Source organism: Neovison vison, chromosome 8, assembly GCF_020171115.1.
Source record: "Neovison vison isolate M4711 chromosome 8, ASM_NN_V1, whole genome shotgun sequence".
Classification (NCBI taxonomy): Eukaryota; Metazoa; Chordata; class Mammalia; order Carnivora; family Mustelidae; genus Neogale; species Neogale vison.
In genome coordinates, this window is record NC_058098.1 from 79046778 (window position 1) to 79067194 (window position 20417).

The 20417-nt window shown below is 37.1% G+C and overlaps 1 protein-coding gene across 7 annotated transcripts in view; it reads left to right on the forward strand.

Annotated features, from left to right (window-relative positions):
• Window positions 1-16001, forward strand: part of CCDC85A (coiled-coil domain containing 85A) — a 200230-nt gene extending 184229 nt beyond the window's left edge. For 2 of the 7 annotated variants that reach the window (XM_044264001.1, XM_044264002.1), the window contains one exon: window positions 14193-16001. In XM_044264001.1, coding sequence (XP_044119936.1) covers window positions 14193-14282 — 90 coding nt within the window. In that variant the 3' untranslated portion in view covers window positions 14283-16001. Of the gene's footprint in view, window positions 1-3388; window positions 3524-6504; window positions 6625-10108; window positions 10208-14192 lie in introns of those variants that run through there. The other 5 variants (XM_044263997.1, XM_044263998.1, XM_044263999.1 and 2 more) reach the window with 5 other exon arrangements.
• Window positions 16002-20417: the final 4416 nt, after the last annotated feature.

A 20417-nucleotide genomic window follows, 5' to 3' on the forward strand; every position in this document is an offset into this window, starting at 1 on the left:
TGTCTATCAAATAAATAAATAAAATCATTTAAAAAAATAAAAATACACTTTGAATACAGCCAACTAACTGTCCTGTATTAGAGCAGAGGGTCTCAGAATTTCTATGCTCATTCACAGGAATCTTTTGGAAAAGATCTGTCAGGGTAACCTCTAAAGCTTCTGTTTGTGTGCTAGTGCAGTTTCATAAAAAGTATGTCAGAATGAAGACTGGTCAAACTGAACAAAGTACTTTCCTGATGAAATGAAGCAAAGCATCATTCTTTGTCCCATAAGAAGGAAAGAAAATTCATCCTCCGTCCTCAACGAGGTATGCATTCTGATACACCATATGGTAGTTTGACCTAGCTTCAGACCTTATTAAAAATTGAACATCTTTAACTAACAGGAAACCACTTTAGCCGATCAATCTTTAGCTTTCCATAGTTGGCTTCCTATAAAAGATAAGAGGGCTGGGCTCCAAAATTTGTTACAAATGTATTACATCTGATTTATATCTAAGTGGGAAGCCTGTATTTTATATGATAAAATATAAAAACACATTTTTTGTGTTAAAGACTTTTAATATATACTTCTGGAAGGTCAAAGAATGGAAGCTTCCAGAATGTCAACTAAAATAACAATAAAAGAAATGTAACCACAAAATAGCAAGAAGACAACTTAATCACAATTACTTCCTCTTGTAGGTTCTCTTAAAACTACTGTTATGAATTATAATAATTTTATCCAATGAGACCATAATTAATATATATTCTTATTGTTTAGATGATCTTTTAAAAACTGAGTAGCCGCTTTTGTTCCCTTAATTCTGAGGAGAAGTCTGTATTGTAAGGACAATACTAGAAAATATCTCAAGTTCCAATTTTCTTAGAAAAACATCTTCTAGATATCATGTGATAAGAGGCATAACAGTACCAATACATTTTATCTTCTTCAGTGATAGTAAGGGATATTTTTGTGTCTTGATCTAGGGTGTTTGCTTACAGCATTATATTTCATGATCTCTATAATGAGTACTTACCACATAGTAAGTAATCTGTAATTTACCTCCTATTCAGTCTTGATGCAGAGCATTACTTTGCTATTAGCATTTAGAGTGGTCCTCCTGATACCTAAATCAATTTTTGGGTATGCTATGTATCTGGATACAAAGTGGCTGACGAGTACACAGACATCTAGGGGAATAGTAGCGTCATTCAGGCATTCTTTATAAATTTGGAATTTTGGAAAACTGCAGAAAACAAAACCAAGCAAAAATAGACCTCCTCAAAAAATAGAAAGGAACTTTTTTAAGGTTTGAGGTTGTTCTCCTGGTTGATAGCCAGAATCTGGGCTTCCCTGCTTCAAGCTCTGAAGTTGCCAAAAACAATTCTACCTATAGAGTTAGTGAGCCTTATTATGTTTTATGAGATAGCCTTTAGAAAATACTGTGTTGACCATTGTAGAGCTAAGAGAGAGCTAAGCTTTCATTAGTACATATATACCATTTAATGTACTCGAAGGTCAAATTGATGGCCAGTCCACAATACATTTTTGCATGACCTGGAGTTCTGTTTTTAAAGTTGCCAGCATGAGTAGAAAGTCAACAGACCTCACTCAAAGAGTATCTTTCCCTTTAAAATTAAAATGGCTATACCATTAAGTAGTTTATTCTTCCATGAAAATCTGGCCCATATATACTGCCTCCTCTTGTGAAATTAATAATACTATGCAATCTATATATAATGTTTTAAAAGAACCGTTTACAAGATGCTGAAAGGCACAGCTATTATGTCGTGTTGTATCTACTTTACAAAAGTGGGGAAATACTATAGCTAAAGGGCTGCTCCTTCCAGCAGGCTTCTAAATAGTTATAGATGTTAGATTTTATGGTTATGATAATGAGCTTGTTACATTGGAGAGGCATTGAGATTCAATCTTACTACACATTAAGGAAAAGGGAAGTAGGAACCCCTGTATGTCTTACTCAGTCATTGAATCGGAAATGTAAAATCTGAGAGATGTTTAAGATGTTTAAGTAATGAAGGGAAGCAAATCTGGAAGATAGGCCTCATTTGTAAAAAAAAACAAAACAAAAAAAAAACAAAAAACGGTACTTTTTAATGATTATCTCAGAAATAGAACTATGGTTGAAAGGTAGATTTTAAGCTGTAAACCACATTATAAATTATTGGATAGAATTCTTGTGATGGGAAGAAATTAGATACTGACAACATGAGAAGATCACTTAAAGAGCCATGTTCAAATCCGTGTTGCTAACAATGAAATGATCATCATAGTCTAAATATATAATTTGCTCTGTTACATGTGAGGAATATGTGTGGCTGACTTATTTAATAGGTTCTACTGTTTCCATAGATTCAGAAGAGAGATTTGCGAGTACCAGCTGTGGTCATCATTACTCTTTTTTCATTGTTCAGCCTCCAAACGTTGGAGAAGAGTGTAAATTAGGACAGTGCTATTCACAACACAGCATACAAAAAGAAATCCTTCTTTACATACAAAAAGAAATGCAGAAGTATTTCTGTAGAAATACTTCTACAAAAAGAGATCAGTGGGAACTGAAGAGTTATGTGGTCATTTTTCACCCTCCTAAAATTAAAAGAATTTGGGTACTATTTGGTGAATTTTCTATATTTAAAAAAAATTCTTATTAAGATGGGCACACTTAGATAAGGGTCTTAGTATAAGTTGTCAGGGAGAGGAAAGTGTTTTCTTCTGATACTTTTAATAGAATTATGCTATTTAGCCATAGAAAAAAACCAAAAATTTTTATTTATCTGGTATCTCTAGTTCTAACAAGTGTAGAAATTTGGAGAGTAACTGATTAATAGATATTTTGATAATGATGTATACAGCCCATGTAAAACAGCTATTTTAATGCAGCGATGGCCTCTTAGCTCATTATACAGTCTTCAATGTGCACAAATGTTGCTGAGAATCTGATACAGTGTCAGCTTTTCTAAATGTTGGTGAACATATCTACCCACCTTTTGTTTCTTAACAAAGGAGCGTCATGCTTCCAATTGCATTTTGAATAATATTAAATACAAAGAAGACTTAACGGTTACTTCTCTGTTTCTCACAAGTAAAACCAAATGAACAAAGTTGTCTAAGTAGCTTCAGTTTTTTCTGGAAGTTTGGCATTATCACCTATCACTTTTCAATAACTTAATTAGTCAAAAGCTTTTTTAAAAAAATCATTATTAGCTCTAATAGACAGGACTTCGGTTTTACTTTATTTTTTTCCCCCTAATTCGAGGTGCATGTTACAGCTTGCCATTGTGGTCATTGTGGTTCATTTCATTAAGCTTCTTGTTCTATCTGCTTTCTTGAGTCTTGGGAAAGAGTATTTTTCTGAGTGATTGTACTATATTGTTCCAAATATAAGGCCACCCAGAATAGAAGGCAACCTCCAACTAGAAACAGCTCAAATATGGAGAAAGGCTGGGGGCCCAGAGCCCGGCGGGTCTTGCAGTGGTGGCAAGGGTGCCGAGGAATAGGACGATGCCTGCCCACTCTCCCGGTGAGTGAAGATGGGTCAGCTGCTGCATTTGCTTGTGCATACAGATGGCTTTTGTTGCTAGAGGAAAAGTGACACTGGGGGGTAGAGAGCAAATCTGTACACATGAAAGAAATTTGCTGTGTGTGTCTGTTCTGGGGAGGGAAGCTGGGAGTCGAGTCTTTCATCTCCTAAACGATCAGCGTCAGTGTTGGTTTGCTTTTTTTGTTTTGTTTTGTTTCCTGAACTTGGGGTTGAAAGTTGAGTAACCTCAAGCAACTGGAGAACAAAGGTACCATGCACCTTTCAGGAAAAGAAGTTTTAAAAAGATCCCTGGCCATGTAAATGAATTGTCTGTAGACCAGCCCAGAAAATTATTCCTCGCCTTTTAAAAGTGCTCACTGACCCAAGAGGTGGTGCATGCACTATGCGATTACGTGTCGTTGGAAAACAACCTGGAAGCTGGGAATCATATTTCCAGTTTTATTAAGATTTTCTTCTTTTTAAATTCCCTGTCTCCTTGAGGCAGCCAAGTCACAATTTCAACAAACAGGCTTAACGTTATTGTAATAAATTCCAAGGGACTGTTTGAAATCAGTTGTTTCACTAGCATTCCACTCAGCATATATTTTTAAAACAGTTATATGAAAATGTATTCGTCAACTAAGAGGGGATATTGATTGAACCTAGATAATTCTTCAAATATTGGTCACAAAGATACATGGCCTTTTATTTTAGAGTAATTAAATGGGATGTGATTGAATGAAGTGCTTGATTGTGTTATAATCTAGAAAAGGACGGAGCACCTGTTGGTATACAACTTTACCAGGCATTTGCTTACCTTCGTGACTTTACCAAAAACCACATAAAATATGAACAATGATCTTTCCAGTGATAACTAGTCCTTGGCACAGAAGGAGACTTGAAGGGGAACTTTAATCCCTGAATGAGTTTTCTCCACTGGGCAGTTCCAACTTTAGCCATTGTTATTATTTCAAAAAATAGTGTTTAAGGGAAGAACAGGACTCTCCTTATGTTTTAACAATGCTAGTGTGCCCAAAGGATTTGGTTTAGGGAAACCAGTTATCATTGATTTTAGACATTCTTTCAAATCTAATGCTCCCAAAAGATCAAAGGCCCCACACCCAAGCAAAAGCATGCTAGAATTGATATGCCTACCATTTTGCCAGCTCTGGGAAGGGGACAGTTGAAACAGAAGTGCTGGGCAGCAGAAGGTTGGACAGGAAGGGCTGGAAGGAGGGATAGCTGAAAATTATGGCCTGCTCAGTGAGATTAGCAACCAGAGGGCCACCTGCATTGCATTGGTGGGTCCTAAATGAGAAGTTTGAAGCAGATAGGGAAAGAGAATAGTAGGGAACCAGAGCTCTTCAGAGAAGAGCTTCCTTCAGAACTCCTTCATTTTGGAAACATTTCATCTCTATACAGGAAAAGGGTGTCCAAAATTTGGTGGTGATGTTGGGGGGAATGGTGGGCCCCTTTACCACCTTAAAACTTCTAATAAGTTTCCTTCTATTATTTGTTTCAGGCACTATTATGTCTGATTTGATCTGAATTACAAATACAGGGACACATAGACATTCTCCCCCCCCCCCCAGAAGGTGTTGGGACTATCATAATTGGCTTTCCTATGTCACCACCTGCTATTAACATAATCATTAGTAGCAGTGGAGGACAGAGCTGGAGGCTGGAGAGGTCTGCTAAATGTCCTATTCCACAGCTTCCTCTCCCTGGTGGTTAGTTCCCAGGGATGGGGGCAGCTCCCAATTTGATTGCATATTTCTTTGAGTAAGGAAAAGAACATGGCTCTAGTTGGCTTGTGATGTGGCAAGGATAGCCTTTAAGGACGTAGGAAGAAGGAAGTGGCAAGGGAAGGGGGAAGATTCTCCAAACTGCAAAAATGACCATCTTTGTGAAAATCAATGGAAGTTGTCAACTTCTTTACAAAGAATATGGTCTGCATAAAACCCATACTTGTACCTGTTGTTGCTCTCAGATCCTCCCTTCCCATCCCTAAAATGCACAACACAGAAGCTCTTCTGTAGGTGCTGGAAAATAAATGTCCCTAAGCACAGTTGTGTTTTCCCTTTATGAAGCTACCCTCAGTGGCTCCTTCTCAGGGTATTAGAGTCATAAGATCAAGGGAAATGGAGCAGTTATTAATCTGTTAGGCATGAAGAAAATCTGTAGATTTGCTGGGCAGAAATTAAATTCTCTCAGGCCCTTTGAGTATCATGATCTCCATTAGAACAGGTTCAGGAAATTCCCATTTGGCTGCTTTTTCTAGGAGAGGACATAATTGAAGTTTTACTTTTTCCCAGTACCTGTATGGGTGGCAAGGATTCTCATAGACCAAGTTAATCTTGCCCGAGTGCTGATTTTTCAGCAATGAAGTCAAAGAGTCTCATAAGTACAAATATGTAATTTGTGGCCATAGTTTTTTGTTTTTTTTTAAACAAAAAATAATTCTACCTTAAAGCAAATGCTGAGTTTGGGTAAATCTCTTTGGAAAATGCTCCGCTTTAGGTCTTTGCCTCCAAGAAGGGTTTTATAAGACATACCATTTCTCCAATGCAAGAATGAAATGTGTGCATATTTCCTGAGACATATGGAATATACCATTTGTCTTGCTGAGTGAGCATGTTTAACTCAGCTGCTGAGTATCTCGAAAATTCCCTACTCTTGAGTATCTTTAAGTTTTAAAAATCATTCTTGAAATGTTCTTAATGGGCATTCCTGAGGGGGCATTGTTCTCTTTGGCAAATCAGGAATGACATCTGGACATGCATAGCAATGGCTCTTGCTTAAGTGTTCTTGCTGGTCAAGCAGCAAGCGTATTCCAATTAACAGGTTGAGAGCGTCTTAGGGCAGGCTAGAAAAAAACGTAACTGATTCTCATTTGGCAGTGAAATTGAATACTGAATGACATCTATGCAGTTATTAGACGACTTTTGTTTTAATAACAAAGTTGTTGATTTTCTACTAAGGGTTCTTTTAGGTTGTCATCTGGGGCTGATGGGAGTAACAGTCCACCCAACTCTCCAGCTAGCTTCAGTGGACATACCACACCTTCTCAGCAGCCTGAACCCGTGGTACATTCTCTTAAGGTAACCAACTGTGTCCAACCGTTGATCCAGAATTTCAGTTGTGTCGTGGCTTGTTTGCTCTAGTCTGGTAGTCCTCACAGTCTTGTTTTAACCGTAGAGACTTTAAGTTTTGAATTTTTTTTTTTTTTTTTTTTTGCAACTCTGAGTTTGAGTACTTCTGGTTGAAAAATCTCTAGTTTTATCATTTTGTTTTGAGTAACGTGATTCATATCACTCTGCATTGAAGTTGAAGTCTGATGTGCATGTATATCCATGTGTGTAAACTCTTGTTCTGGGTATTTGATGGGCAGTGTCTTTAGCATGCATGATTTCAAAAGAGGGTCTCAAGGGTTGGCCAAAATAAGGAAGGATACCTGAGTTTTTTTTCTTGATGCAAGTGAAGTACATGGTGCCATGACTAAAAGAAAATCTTGAACTAAAAACCTCCTGTTCCCCCATTAACTGGAAATTAGGTCTTCAAACTCTAGTTAATGCTGTTACATAGAGTGTTAGAAAACAGAAGGTCTTATTCATAATGCTAGTTTTATTTTTGGTTTTTACTTCAGATCCTCCAAGTATCTGCCAAAAAGATCCAACTGAAATGTATTATTTATTTTCTTTACCAATAGTGAGTTTTCTAATAGGTAAGCACATAAGTAAAATTAATAATATATTATCTAAGAGAAGAAACTGATATAGGCAATAAAAATCACCTTAACAATTAGGGCGGTTCCTTGAAATTTTATCAGTTCCAAGGTATAACTCACTGTCCTTCAAATTATCTGTAATTCCTAACATGTAGCCTTGATCAAACCTTTCGGAGCTATCAGGTAGGTAGCATGCTTCAGTCCCGCCCTTGCCCTTGGAGTTTCACAGCTTTACTAAAATGGTTTTGGTTTTAGAATGATTTATCAGCAGCCTTAAGATGCACTCTTTTGGAGTGCATCTGGGGCATGCATAAAGCAAATAACCAGATAAGAAATTCAGAATATGTATTGGATTTGGTTTCAGCAGGAGATATAGCTCCCCCATTATATTTTGCTGTAACTTCCATGAAATGAGCTGCTCCTCCCAAGCATATACTGATTGCAGATGTGAGAAGGTAGCAGAACCATGCAGCTGGTCAGAGCCGTGCACTTGGCACTTCCGTCTTGGTTGGAATAACTCACCAAGTGAGGAACCGAGAGGAATTTGCATGGGATGACACAGCGGAATGAGGGCACCGCGTGCAGCCAGTGGGGGCTGTTTTATCAACTGACCACCATCTTGCTCTGGGTGGCAGCATTTGGATGTTGTGTAGCATGAGCAGCCTGATAAACGGGCTGTTACTTGAGCATGAACCAGATGCTAGCTATCGGAAGAGCATCTTAGAAAGAAAAAGTGAGTGTCTTTCATCCTGTACTATTAGCATCTGCACATACTCTGCTCTACTTTTTGGATTGAAGACTGCTTCTGCCCGTTGCCTCATTAAGTGGCAAGTGTAGTTTGAGTCAGATCAGCATAGTGGATAGCACTGCAATCTTTCCTCCATTTTTCATTGCACCTGTGTTCCTATGGCGTGGAAGGGAAGGGCAAGGAGAAGCTCTTCAATTTTCTCTGAATTTGTTCTCTAATTTTCATATAAAATTTTTATCTTAAGAGAGAAAAATAATTATGTTATAATCAGAACATGTGAAGTGTCCTCACTCGGCAGATTGGTAGTACTGAGCAACTGAAGCATCCTTATTGGCTAAGGGGAGGCTCGTGAATACAAAATACGTTTGCTTCTATGAGTAAACTGTGTCAAGAAACAGAAATATGCCTATGGGGCATACTGCCTCTGGGAAATGCATCTTAGGGACATCACAGCCTAAAAGAAGAAATGTAGCCACTCAATGTGTCTTGTTTTCAAAAGCCCATAGATCCTAGAGCTGATTTATAACAAAATTTCTCTCTTGTGAAAGAATTAAAACAATGGCTCAGTTTCTCATCTTCTGAGAGATTTTCCCCCCCACCCCTACCCCCCAACCCTCAAAATCTCTAGGCTCTAAAACAAACTCTGTGGCTGTGGTTTGGGAGAAAAGTGTTATAAATCAGTGTGAGAAATTAGCCCACTTGTAATAACACCACATTTATCTTGCTTTAAAATTCATGCTATTAATTGGAGCTTCACTTCATTTAGTAGAAATTAACTGAGAAGTACACTTCTCTGAGGTGCATTAGAAATTGAATTTGTAGGCAAATGAGCTTGTTCCAGGAGTTAAGTTTTCTATGAATATTCACTGAGCATAGTCAGGATTTCCTCTGATTATATAAAGAATGTGAACAGATTCTAATTGGAGTAGCAGGGTGACTCTCCTTCCTGAAAGTAGTAGCACCTACAGAGTAATAATGGCTAGACATTTTGAGTTAACAAAGGAATAGTTTGTGAATTAGGTTATTGCAAGACTGAACTCCAGTAAATATCCATGCAAACTATCTATGAACTGGACGTGTAGGTCCCACTTCATGCTTAAGTCATTTATTTTGGCTCAGCTGTTCACTGGTGCTAGTTCTCAGGCGACACCTTTAGGTGTGACCATCAGCATTGACCATGATAACAACAGAACCAAGGAGTTTAGCAATGTCACAATTCAGTGCGGATTCTTGGAGCTTTTAGGAAAACTGTTACTTTGGGGGCTTGGTTTTCTTGGGTCTTTTTGCTTTATTAGTGCTTTGGCTTATAAAAGGATATAGAGAAAAATTACACTCAAAACCAAAGTTTTCTCCCCTTTTGACCTATAGAAAGTATGGCCTGAAAACTTTCAAACCTATTTGAAGAAATATTTAGAATCCATTTAGAGATAATGTAAAAGAAGTGGAATCAGAGGCCTCTAAAATTGCTTAAAAGCATCTCATGCCAACACTTTCTTTCTTTGCTCTAATGAAAGATAAAGTGTTGCTCAAGTATTTTCACTGAAAGGAGTCAGTTTTTCCTTTTTGATATTATCAAAGAACCATTTTCATAGGCCTTTTCTAGGCCCTGGGAACATGTCCAGGCAAGAACTGTGATGCCAGTAACGTTCATGTTCACTTGAGTTCTTACGTACATATTCCTGGGTTCTGACCGGTTTCACCTGTCCGTATCATCTCCTTTAGTCCTCTTTTCTATAGGCCATGTCTACATATCATTTGGATTATTTGGCAGATCGTTAATTATATTGCTCACCTTTACAGTGGAGCAAGAATTTCTCCAAATGATGGACATAGTCACATTATCTTAATGACCCAATTAACTAAATTCATTAATGTCTACAATAATTAGATACATTGAATTGACTATTAGTGATACAATTGCTTTTCATGGCCATTTGAAAATGAAGTAGAATTGATCCCTTTTAAAAGATTTGCCATATATTAATCCACTCTGATATGCAGACACGGAGAAAACCAAAGGTTTTACAAAGTGGAGCTCCTTGATGGTTTAATTCATAACTAACAAGTTTTTTTCCATGTGAAATTTGCTTTTCTTTTTCAACAAATCCAGGTCTTGGATGTTCAGGAAACTATAGATCGTCAACAGGGTAAAGAGTATGAAAATGACCTTAGTGAGACAGAAAAAGCTATAGTCAGAGAAATGTGCAATGTAAGTTTAATGTGCTTTATTGTGTATTCTGTGTTGAAAGCCCCATCATAGCTTAGTTACCACTTTATGGATACCTACTTTTCAAAATACTGGCCCAATGCCTTTATTTTTTTATATAAAAATAAAACCAATTCCCCTTGTTCTTTAGTATATTTTATTGCAGTATTATTAATAGCCATAAAATATTGAGGTAAGCAACAATCAGCCAATTCTGGATTCCAGAATGATCTATGAACATTTTTAAATTGTTTATTGTCTAACATTGTGGTGCTAGTTTTGAGAAATGGGTTTCTGTTTCATACTTTCAAGTGGTACCTAAAAATCAATGTTTTGTGATAAAGGCCTGTGATAAAACACAGCCTTCTTCAAACTTATTTATAACCATATTTGGAAAAAAAATCATGTGATATGGGCACTTCATGTCACATAAAGTAGTATCTTTACCTTTCAGTGCTGGATAAAAGCTCAGAAAATGGTTAAGAGGAAATAAATATGAACATAAGAGATAAGACACATAGAAATCAGAGCAGAACACAGTAAAAAAAAATGACATGCTATTTTGATGCATATCAATAATGGGATTTGGATTTTATTATTAATCCCTTGCTAAATTTTGAGTAATATGCATGAGTATATCATTTAATCCAAGAATTCACAAGAGTATAATTGGTAAAGTTTGTTAAAAAGCTAAAACACCCAGATTATATTAAGCACTGATTTTAACTGGCTCTATTGGACTTTTGTCCTCACATTCTTTGTCCATGAGGGTATCAAAATTACTTAGAAATACCTTTAAGCTATTAGGACCAGATATTCTCATGTATCTACTTCCTTGAGGTATTCTTGGAATCCAGTAAATGTTTTAAGTCCCCTGGGCATTTTATATGTGCTGGGGCCACAGTTTTATTCTCCTGCTTCTTTGTGTTGTAGCTGTTTTTCTTTCCTGCATCTGTTTTCATAAGGTCATTAGTTTTAGAAGTCATAATTTCCCCAATGCACCACCCTTCACACCTTCTGTAGCTTTTCAGCCTGTCCTTACAGTTTTCAATTTGAGTATGTCCTTCAGATCAAGTCAAATAGTTAAGCCACACACTTAAAAAAAAAAAAAAAAATCCTGTTGCTTTTCATCTCTTGACTATGGAATAAGAAAGTTCAAACATTAGGAATTCTAGAACCAGAAATGAGCACAGAGATCATTCCACCGGTGGTTCTCCAAAGAGAAGTACAACAGGATCCTTTGTAATTCAGGTGGTAGGGTTTCACCCCAGCCCCTGGGCAGTTTGGAGAAGGAGCTCTGGGTATGATCCCCACAGTTGTGTTTTGTGTTTGAAGAAGCTAAAATCCCAAAATAAAGTTGCTTTCTTGAATTGTTCTCTAATGAACAATAAGACAGGACTATACCCAGATGTCCTCTGAGTACCAGCAATCACCACTTTCCCAAGTTGGGTAAATCTGGGGACTTGCACTTTCTTTCCCCAAGAATGAAAGGCAATGCATCTTCCAGATGGGACCCTCTCTACTTTTCATAATTCCTGAAGTTCTGTAAAAAATACGTGTCAGGATTGCTTGTTTTCTTGCCTTTTTGTTTTAGATAAAAGACTTTCGGACATTGGATAATGCATGTCTTAGTCACAGAAGAAACGGACTGAGTCTTCGATTAGTTTGTGTTTATCCTTTTGTTGGCCTGTATTTCCAAAAGTGCTTCAGAAGACCGTATGCAATGGCAGTGGTGGTTTTCCCTGTAGAAGATATTTTCAGGAAGCCAAAAGCTTGCCCTCCTTGTTTGCCTTTAGCAGTTCCTGTCTACTTTTGTCTTTGATTCCCAAAGTTTGATGAAAAAACGCAAGCCAACACAAATCTGATGATTAGCGCTCTTACATTTGTAAACTCTTTAAAAGCTAAGAGAAAGAGGTGTTAATATGTTTTTGTCACCATTATAAATTATATGACCCCCGAACACTCATAGTGCATACTGGAGAATAAAGAGAAAAACAGATTGTGAGCAATTTTAACAGATAAGTAATTTCTTAGAACCTAGCTAAGGTTCTTAAACCTAGTGAAGGAACTATGTGCTTTATATAATAATGTCTCAGAAATACAAAGTTTTCTTATAATGTAAGGTCAGGTTCAAGACTCAACTAGAACTTAGTAAGTTTTACCTCTGTTTCTGCTGTGCCTCCTGGAGATCAGTTGTCAACATCTATACAAAGAAGTGACTGTTAGCATCATGTTGATTAGTAAGAGATACTTTTATTCTCTTTCCAAACTGTATCACAAAAATAGATTTAATAGATTAATTTCTTACAGTGCAGAATATTCATTTTTTAGGTAAGTCTGACTCTTGCAAATTCCCTGAGAAGAGCTAAAGAAGTGTCTGTTTGATTCAGACACCCACCTAGTCTTGCTTTTAGTTAACAAGTCCCTACTCTGTGCCCTCCTTAGTATCATTGGCTCATTTCAGAGTTTTGCCTTCTTGGACTCTCCTTCCACCACATGGTAATATCAAGGTTAAGGCCTATGGCATCCTACAGTTGAATACTTGGGGAGCAGTGGCACTTTGGAGTTGTAACCATCTAATATTTCGTGTCAATGGTCCTGGAGGTCTTTGGCTTAGCAGCAGAGGATACAGCAAGACGTTTAAAGCACTGCTGTCAGCGGTGTTTGTGTGTACCATGGAAGGGCTAGAAAGAGCAAGTCTGTAGCATCCCTTGGCTCTCCAATTCAATGTTTGCTCCTTTTCACTGTCTATTAAGAAATGAGACTTTCCCTAACTCTTATGGGCAGGTGGAGCCCTCCGTTGCTAGATCATTCATCTCCTACTATTTAAGGACCATCAATATACTCCTCTTCAAATAGGACAGCTTATTTCTACCACATAGTTGTGTCTGCTAAAATTGGCTTAGAAATGAAGATAGACAGAATGCTGTATTCTTATGTGTAACAGTGACTTGTATTGGGTTTCCCTAAAGTGTCTGCTCTATTTAAAATAAATGCGAAAATAAAAAAACAAACAAACCGTCTTTCAATAATGAACCAACTGGTTTTCTGTTCATGTTAGAGCTAGATAAATTTGGGGGAATTAATCAATCTGAAAATAAACGTTATAGTGAATCACCCTAAGGAGGGTTATGACCATTAATTGGGGGAAGGGAGTACATTTTCCAATTAGCATATTGGTATATCATCGTTGTATTCAGGGGTTTTACTTTGGTTTCTTAACCTCACCTTTTGCTATTGTCTTTCTAAAATGACCCAATTTTTGACAGAATTGTATCTATTTGGTGATTCTTGAATTTATTCTTAGTATTATTTCTCCATTTGTATGCTCTCTGCTTTGATAATCTGAGAGAGTGTACTACTTGGTAGCTAAGATTTATGACCAAGGGGGCCACCCCCCACTCTGTAGGAACAACCAGGAAAATTTACTAGTGGCCTAAGGCTAGTAACTCAGGGCTTAAAATAGCTCAAGAACAAAAACTTCCTTTCCTTGGTGGAGTAAACATTTTATATATCCCTGATTCAAGATGTAGGATATAGAAACCAGGGTGATTTTGCTCATGTGTTCTTAGTTATGGCTATCCAGAATTATATTAAGAGCTTTAAAAATACAGATGACCATGCCTCCCCTCTACCAGTGCAGTCAATCTGAGAGTGGGACTTACTGTGTAAGCTTCAAGTGCACAGTGTACAGCTGGAGCTGAGGACCACCCATGTACCTAGAGTAAGTTGGCACATCATTCTTTAATTTCGACCCTCATTGTGGACAAAGCATAGTAGTTCCCTCTACTGAGCAGCTCTTGTGATTTAGAAACTTCCATCACATTTCACTGTGGTTGAGCTCATTCATGGAGATACTTTGTCTCGTCTTCACATTTCTCTTTGCCCCTTCATAGATCCCCATTTAAAAACCGCAACTCTCTTTGTGGAAGAGCAATTATGACCCTTATTTTTACTTACTTACTTACTTAATTTTACCTTTCTTAAGGTTGTGTGGAGGAAACTTGGAGATGCTGCAGGTTCCTGTCCTGGGATTAGGCAACATTTGTCTGGAAACCAGTACAAAGGACCGATGTGAAAGGCAGTCTTTCAAACAAGAGATCACCACTGCCAGAGAGAGATAAAAGAAGAAAAAAGTGGGTTTCCACAAACCTGGACTCATTGAATAACCTGGAGTGATTGTACACTGCACATATTTTCCCTCTAAAACCTTTAGTATTACTGACGCTGTATTTCATCTCTCATTTCCATGTCCACAACAGCTCATCTCAAGTCAATTTCAGACAGCTTTGAAAATTACCATTTGGGTACCAGTATTTTCATTAGAACTAAAATGTTTTTGACTCCTCAGATCTAAGATTGTCACTGGGAAACCTGCATGATTGGAAGAATCCAGTTTGGTGGAGTTGACTCATTGCACAGAACGGTGGGACTTTTCGACCACACTGTGTTGAGGAAGAGGTGTCTTCCAGCTTTCCAAGTTTGAGAGGCAGGCACCTGTTTCTTCTATTATAGTCAACAATTATGAATTCCTGATGCATAATGAATTTGGATGTAAGATAAGGTTTCTGGGATATTTGTTTTGACTTTTGAGGTGCTAAAAATACTACATAAATTCTCTTTACCAGCTAGAAGCGTAGCAAGACTTTGTAGAGTGCATATCAGAGAGTACCATTTATTTTAAGGGATCAGGATAAATATAGCTTTTCTTTTAATCTTGCTATATTCATGAAGACACATCTTGGGGATATACCAACTTCCATATTCATTCACTGTATCCATTGATGTTAATATTAATTCCAATTAAAGAACAAGCAAACATAATTTTTCTAAGTGTTTCCAGCTGTGAGATGTCAATTTCTACAATTTAGTTTCTAGATCTGCTGTTATATTTAATAAACTTTATGTAAACTTTAAAATACTGCACCGCATTTATGAAAAAGCTTTCTTTGCCTACAGCAGCTAACAGTTTTATGAAACTGACGCATGTCCTTCATTGAGGCTAAAAGCTCTTGTTCAGATTGCTTGAGGTTTGAAAACGAGGTGTGCTAGCTTTGCTTAGTTTCTTATTTTTGGTATATATATCTATATATATATACACATAATATTAGACTGTGTGTATTGGAAATGCTATGATAGGTATTGTGTTTTTTCAGATGCAATGATAGTTTCTTGTATGAATGTGCAAGAGGCCTGTGACAGAATGCTAAGTTTTTATTGTAGTTTACGATTATAAAAGTAGGAATGCAACAATTCCCAGTTTTTAGATTTCTTCTAAATTACTCAGATTGGCTTCATAGCAGATATTCATTGTTGCTGTTGTTTTTAAATGGACTCATTACAGTATTAATTGTTATTGGTGAAGGAATTTCGTTACACTTCTTAAAATGTTACTGTGATGAAAAAACAGCCCTCTGTTTTCCGAAAATATTTATGAATTAATTTACTATAGAATTATCTAATTATTGTAATTGGGCTACCAGTTAAGCTCATATTTCTTTTGAAATGTTATATTATTACTCTGTAAAAGAAAACTGCTTGCTATATTTATACCTTCTCTTGTAGAAAAGCTTTCATCCTTAAATTGTTGTATTCCTACGCTCTGAAGACATTTAAAACAAGTTTTGTGCCTGCAGTAGACACTGCAGGGAGCTAATACAAGGAACACTGGTCTTTTGACAAAATACTTGTGTAAATTTTGATACTGTATTAAAACTATTTTTTTAAAGTTCTGCATAAAATTGAGTATCAAGTATATGTGTTCATCTTAGCAATGGTAATAAATTATTTAATCTCAGTGTTTTTTTTTTCCTTCAAAATGCTTTTCCTACATTGAGTAGATTTCTAATAGTCACTAAGTATCATCATGTTCCTGTATGATAGTATTAACGATGGTAATATGGATGATTCATTATCTTAAATATAAAACAAATCTTTTAAAATATGTTCAAAATGAGGGATTTAATATTCAGGTTACTCATTTCACACTATTCTCTATTATAATGTAGTTAAAAATTTAGAATCATATTTAAGAATATTTAAAAATCAGTGTTATAAAATCTTTTACTTGTTATAATTCACATAGATTGAATTGAATTCAATTATTGTTAAAACCATCGATAGGAGGAAATATACTAAAGGGAGATAGTGCAGAGTGGAAAACTTGGCCTGAAGGAACATATATACCTATGAGACCAAGACCTAAATTGGCAAGTGCACACACACATTCTCAGAGAACACACCTACTCCTAGGAGACCACTGAGAAGACAGGAAAAGGCTTCCTACACTGAGCATTAGCCCCAACTTTAACTGACGTAATAGACAGTCCATGACCTGAACCTTGCTTTTACCTAATATGTTTATCAATAAAAATGTGTGGCATTCTGTGACCAGTTTATGATCTCCTCCTTTTCTCTGGAACAAAGGTTAATTTATACATCTTGGCAGAATATTATTACCGACCTTGAAGCTGACAGACTGACAATCATAATCTAAGCTTTTCAAATGAATGCCTTTTACATTTTTACCATATGCTCAAGGCACAATAGAAAATTCAGAACTGATGTGGCATCCAATAATATATCACCAGATGGGAGTGTGTCATACATCACAATGGCTGGAGCCAACATAACGTTAGTATGCTTTACTAAGTCCAGCACTGAAGAAAGGCTTTTTGGCTTAGCAAAGCAGACTTTGGACCAGCAAGTTCAGCATTCAACTCTGTAATTAGTGCTAGGAGTTCAAAGAACTTAACATTGCTGAGACTCTGTGTCCTAAAATGCTGAAAAGAGAGAACATCTATCTCATTGCCTTGTTGTAAGGTTCTCTAGAGTCTCCATAGTTCCAAAGCTTATGGTCTTGACAGTCCACAAGGTGCAATGATGAGACCTCCAAGACATAGGAGCCTAGACCCATGAGCTGCGGCAAGGTTATATCATTAGGCTAGGAGGGAACCACATCAACATGAAAGGTCTATTAACCACATAAAGAGATTATAGCCACACGGTTCACACTTTCAAGCTCTGTTTTCTGTAGATCATCCAGCCTATATATCCTCAGGCCTTATCCTGGCCAATCACAGATGGTCATGGTAGAAATGGGGAGAAAAAAAGGGATAATGGTCTGATTCTCATAGGAATGATTAAGCCTGAAAAACAAAATTTCCACAACTACTTAAAACTGTTATTTTTCATATCCCTGAAAACATTTTGAGAATAAAGACTTTCACTTCAAAATGGTGGAATATCAGCAATAGCCCCCTCCTCTTGTCTTAAAATCCAAAAATGGTAGAAATTATTTAATTTATAATCTCACAAGAACATAACAAATAGTGTATTCTGTGAACCAACAATTAAGATAAATTCTTGGAAAATGAAAGACAAACAATATCTGGCTGAAACAATGGATTCATTATTCCAAGTACATGATGGAAGGTCTTATTGATAATAGAATGGCTGCAAGGGTACTCCAAATTAGGCAGACTTTGAACCTGCATTGCATGGGCTTCTGGGGCAACAGACAGTAGCTAGGCATTTTGATTCCTGCATATAATCGCTCCCTCCTTGGGTCAGATAGAGAACAAAGGATAATTTCTCCTAGGCCGGAGTAGAGAAGTAGAGAGTAATGGGAATTGGAGGCACAGGGCAAAGTCTTCCGTTAAACAACGAAAGGAAAAGGACCCTCTGTGCCCAGATCATTAGGTACTGACACAGCCTGCCTAGAAGTTTGTCCCACTGTCCCCACACTCAGGGTTAGGAATCTCCCAAAACACAACATCCTGAGCCATTTCTTCAAGCAAGTTGTGTGGTAAACAGCATGTTAATGAGGAAATATCCATACTAAGATGGGTATGCAACCAAGAATCACCCAATATTGGGGGGAAGCCATGACTATGAATCAGAAACACACAACTTAATGAAAATATACCAAGGAAAAGAATTAAAGTTAGGAGAATTTCACAACTATGACCAGTATTCTCAAAAAAAAGATAAATACTACATTCATTATAATGAATTAATTTCACATCCTGAGAATGTTACCATGAAAAACTCAGTACATTGGCTATACAGTAGAAAGGACACTGCTGAGAGCAATTCAGCAGGCTTGAAGCCAAGAAATTTTGCCAGAATTTAGTAGATTTTTAAAAGTCTGAAAGTTAAGAGAAATGGCTACTATTCTTCCCATAGTGCCTTCTCTTACTTCCTCTACCGTTTTCCTTCCTTCTTCCATCCTTCTCTTCAGAGCTGTTTTTTAATTGCCTTAATTTTTTTTTAAATATCTTATTTATTTGATAGAGCGAGAGAAGGATATAAGCAGGAAGAGTGGGTGAGGGAGAAGCAGGCTTCCCGCCAAGCAGGGAACCCAATACGCGGCTCAATCCCAGGACTCTGGGATCACGACCTGAGCCAAAGGTAGACACTTAACGACTGTGCCTTATTTTAAGTTTTAATGTCATAAGGCTATCTGAAAACCTTTTGAAAGTAACAATAAAACATACATGATGTGTAGTCTCATTTCATTGAGATTTAAGAATGTCCCTTTAAAACACAAAATCCTCTTATTTTTACAGTGGGGTTTTTTATAGTTTCCATGCCTAAGTTATAATTCCATCTGGTCTCATTATCAAGAAGACTGTCCCTTTCCCATTCTAGGACCCTTAGTTTTCTAGATCCTGTTCTGAAGTTATAGCATACAATATACAACATCATAATGTCCATGGAAACATTCATATGCTAATTGGGAATGCAATTTATAGAAGCAGAAAGTATCTGAAATTGGCCTTTGAGTCCATGGATTCGTTACTGGATTTGGGCCAAGATACATGAGCTTACAATGGCATTTCAGAGAGGCCTTATTTTTTAAAAAAAGAGTGTTTTCCCTTTGTAGTAATCTAGGTTAGATAGGAATGGGTTTCTGATAGACCAAGTTAACAGTATCTAAGGTATTCTTTTTTTTTTAACCATCACCATTTCCCAGGCTCAGTCTAGCCCTTGTATTCAAACAATGAACACACTGATTGGTTACCCAGGATTTATTTTCCTTTTCCTCCTAAGAGAGCCCTCCTTTGTTTTAGAAACATATCCCTCCTCCACATTGTTCAAGTGAATCCACAGAAGTAATTTCCAGTTCCAGAGCTGAATCTTGATTAATGCCTAGACTCAAAGCTGGCCTTTGTAGTCTCATCCTACATGATAATATTTGGCTCAAGAAACCAATCAACACATGGCATGTGTTAAGCCAATCAACACATGGCATTCCTGTGGTCCAATATGGCTATAAGACCTAACAAGGCTCATTTAAACTTGGAAGAAATTCTACTGGATGGGTAGGGGAGAGGTTTTTTCCTGTCTAGTGTGGGATGTGCTAAGTGTTTTCTGTTGCCTATAGTCACGTGGGCTGCCATTAGAAAAGTCATCCTGAGCATATAGGAAAAGGTAAAGCCAAGAGAATAGTGGAGAAAAGTGGCCTGAAACACTGATTATACCTTGTCTTGGGTCCACTCTGATTTTGTACTCTCAAATAGATTGAAATTTTCCTTATTGTTGTAAACTAGTTTGATTTAGGATTCTGTTACAGACTGCCCAAAATCTTACTCAATAAAATTATATACTCTATGTACCATGGCGTGGATATATGGTCTCCTAATACAGCAAATTGGAAGATGCAATAGCTTTATTTTATTGAAATAAACAGTGTCTAAACAAGTGATTCCTTTAACCACTGTTAAAAAAAAAAAAGATTCTATATTCTCTTTATGTGATAAAATAAAAAGAAACTAGCAAATGGGGCTTTAAGACCTTCCTCATTCCTTAGGTTTATTTTACATCTACTTTTCCTGACCCCTCCCCCCATCCTCCAGTCCATCTGGGAAACAAGGCAAAAAGTGCTGAGGCAAAATGTCAATAGTAAGGGAAGACTGCCCAGTCTTATATATCATGACCTTTGAAATGTGACCCTGATCACTATCTATTTGATGAGAGTATCTGTACATGGTACTCAGTTTCTCTAGTCCCCTAATAATGGCAGCCTGGTTTGCATGGCAACAGGGGAAATCTTGGGTTAGGCCAGATACAGTGTCCACACAAACCAGGACATATTTATAACCCTTGCCCAGAGGAAAGAGAGTCAATATAATCAATCTATTGATCCCTCACCAGTTGGGAACTGAGGTGGATGGACTCAGATTCTTTTGGTAGCTGCCTTGAGGATCAT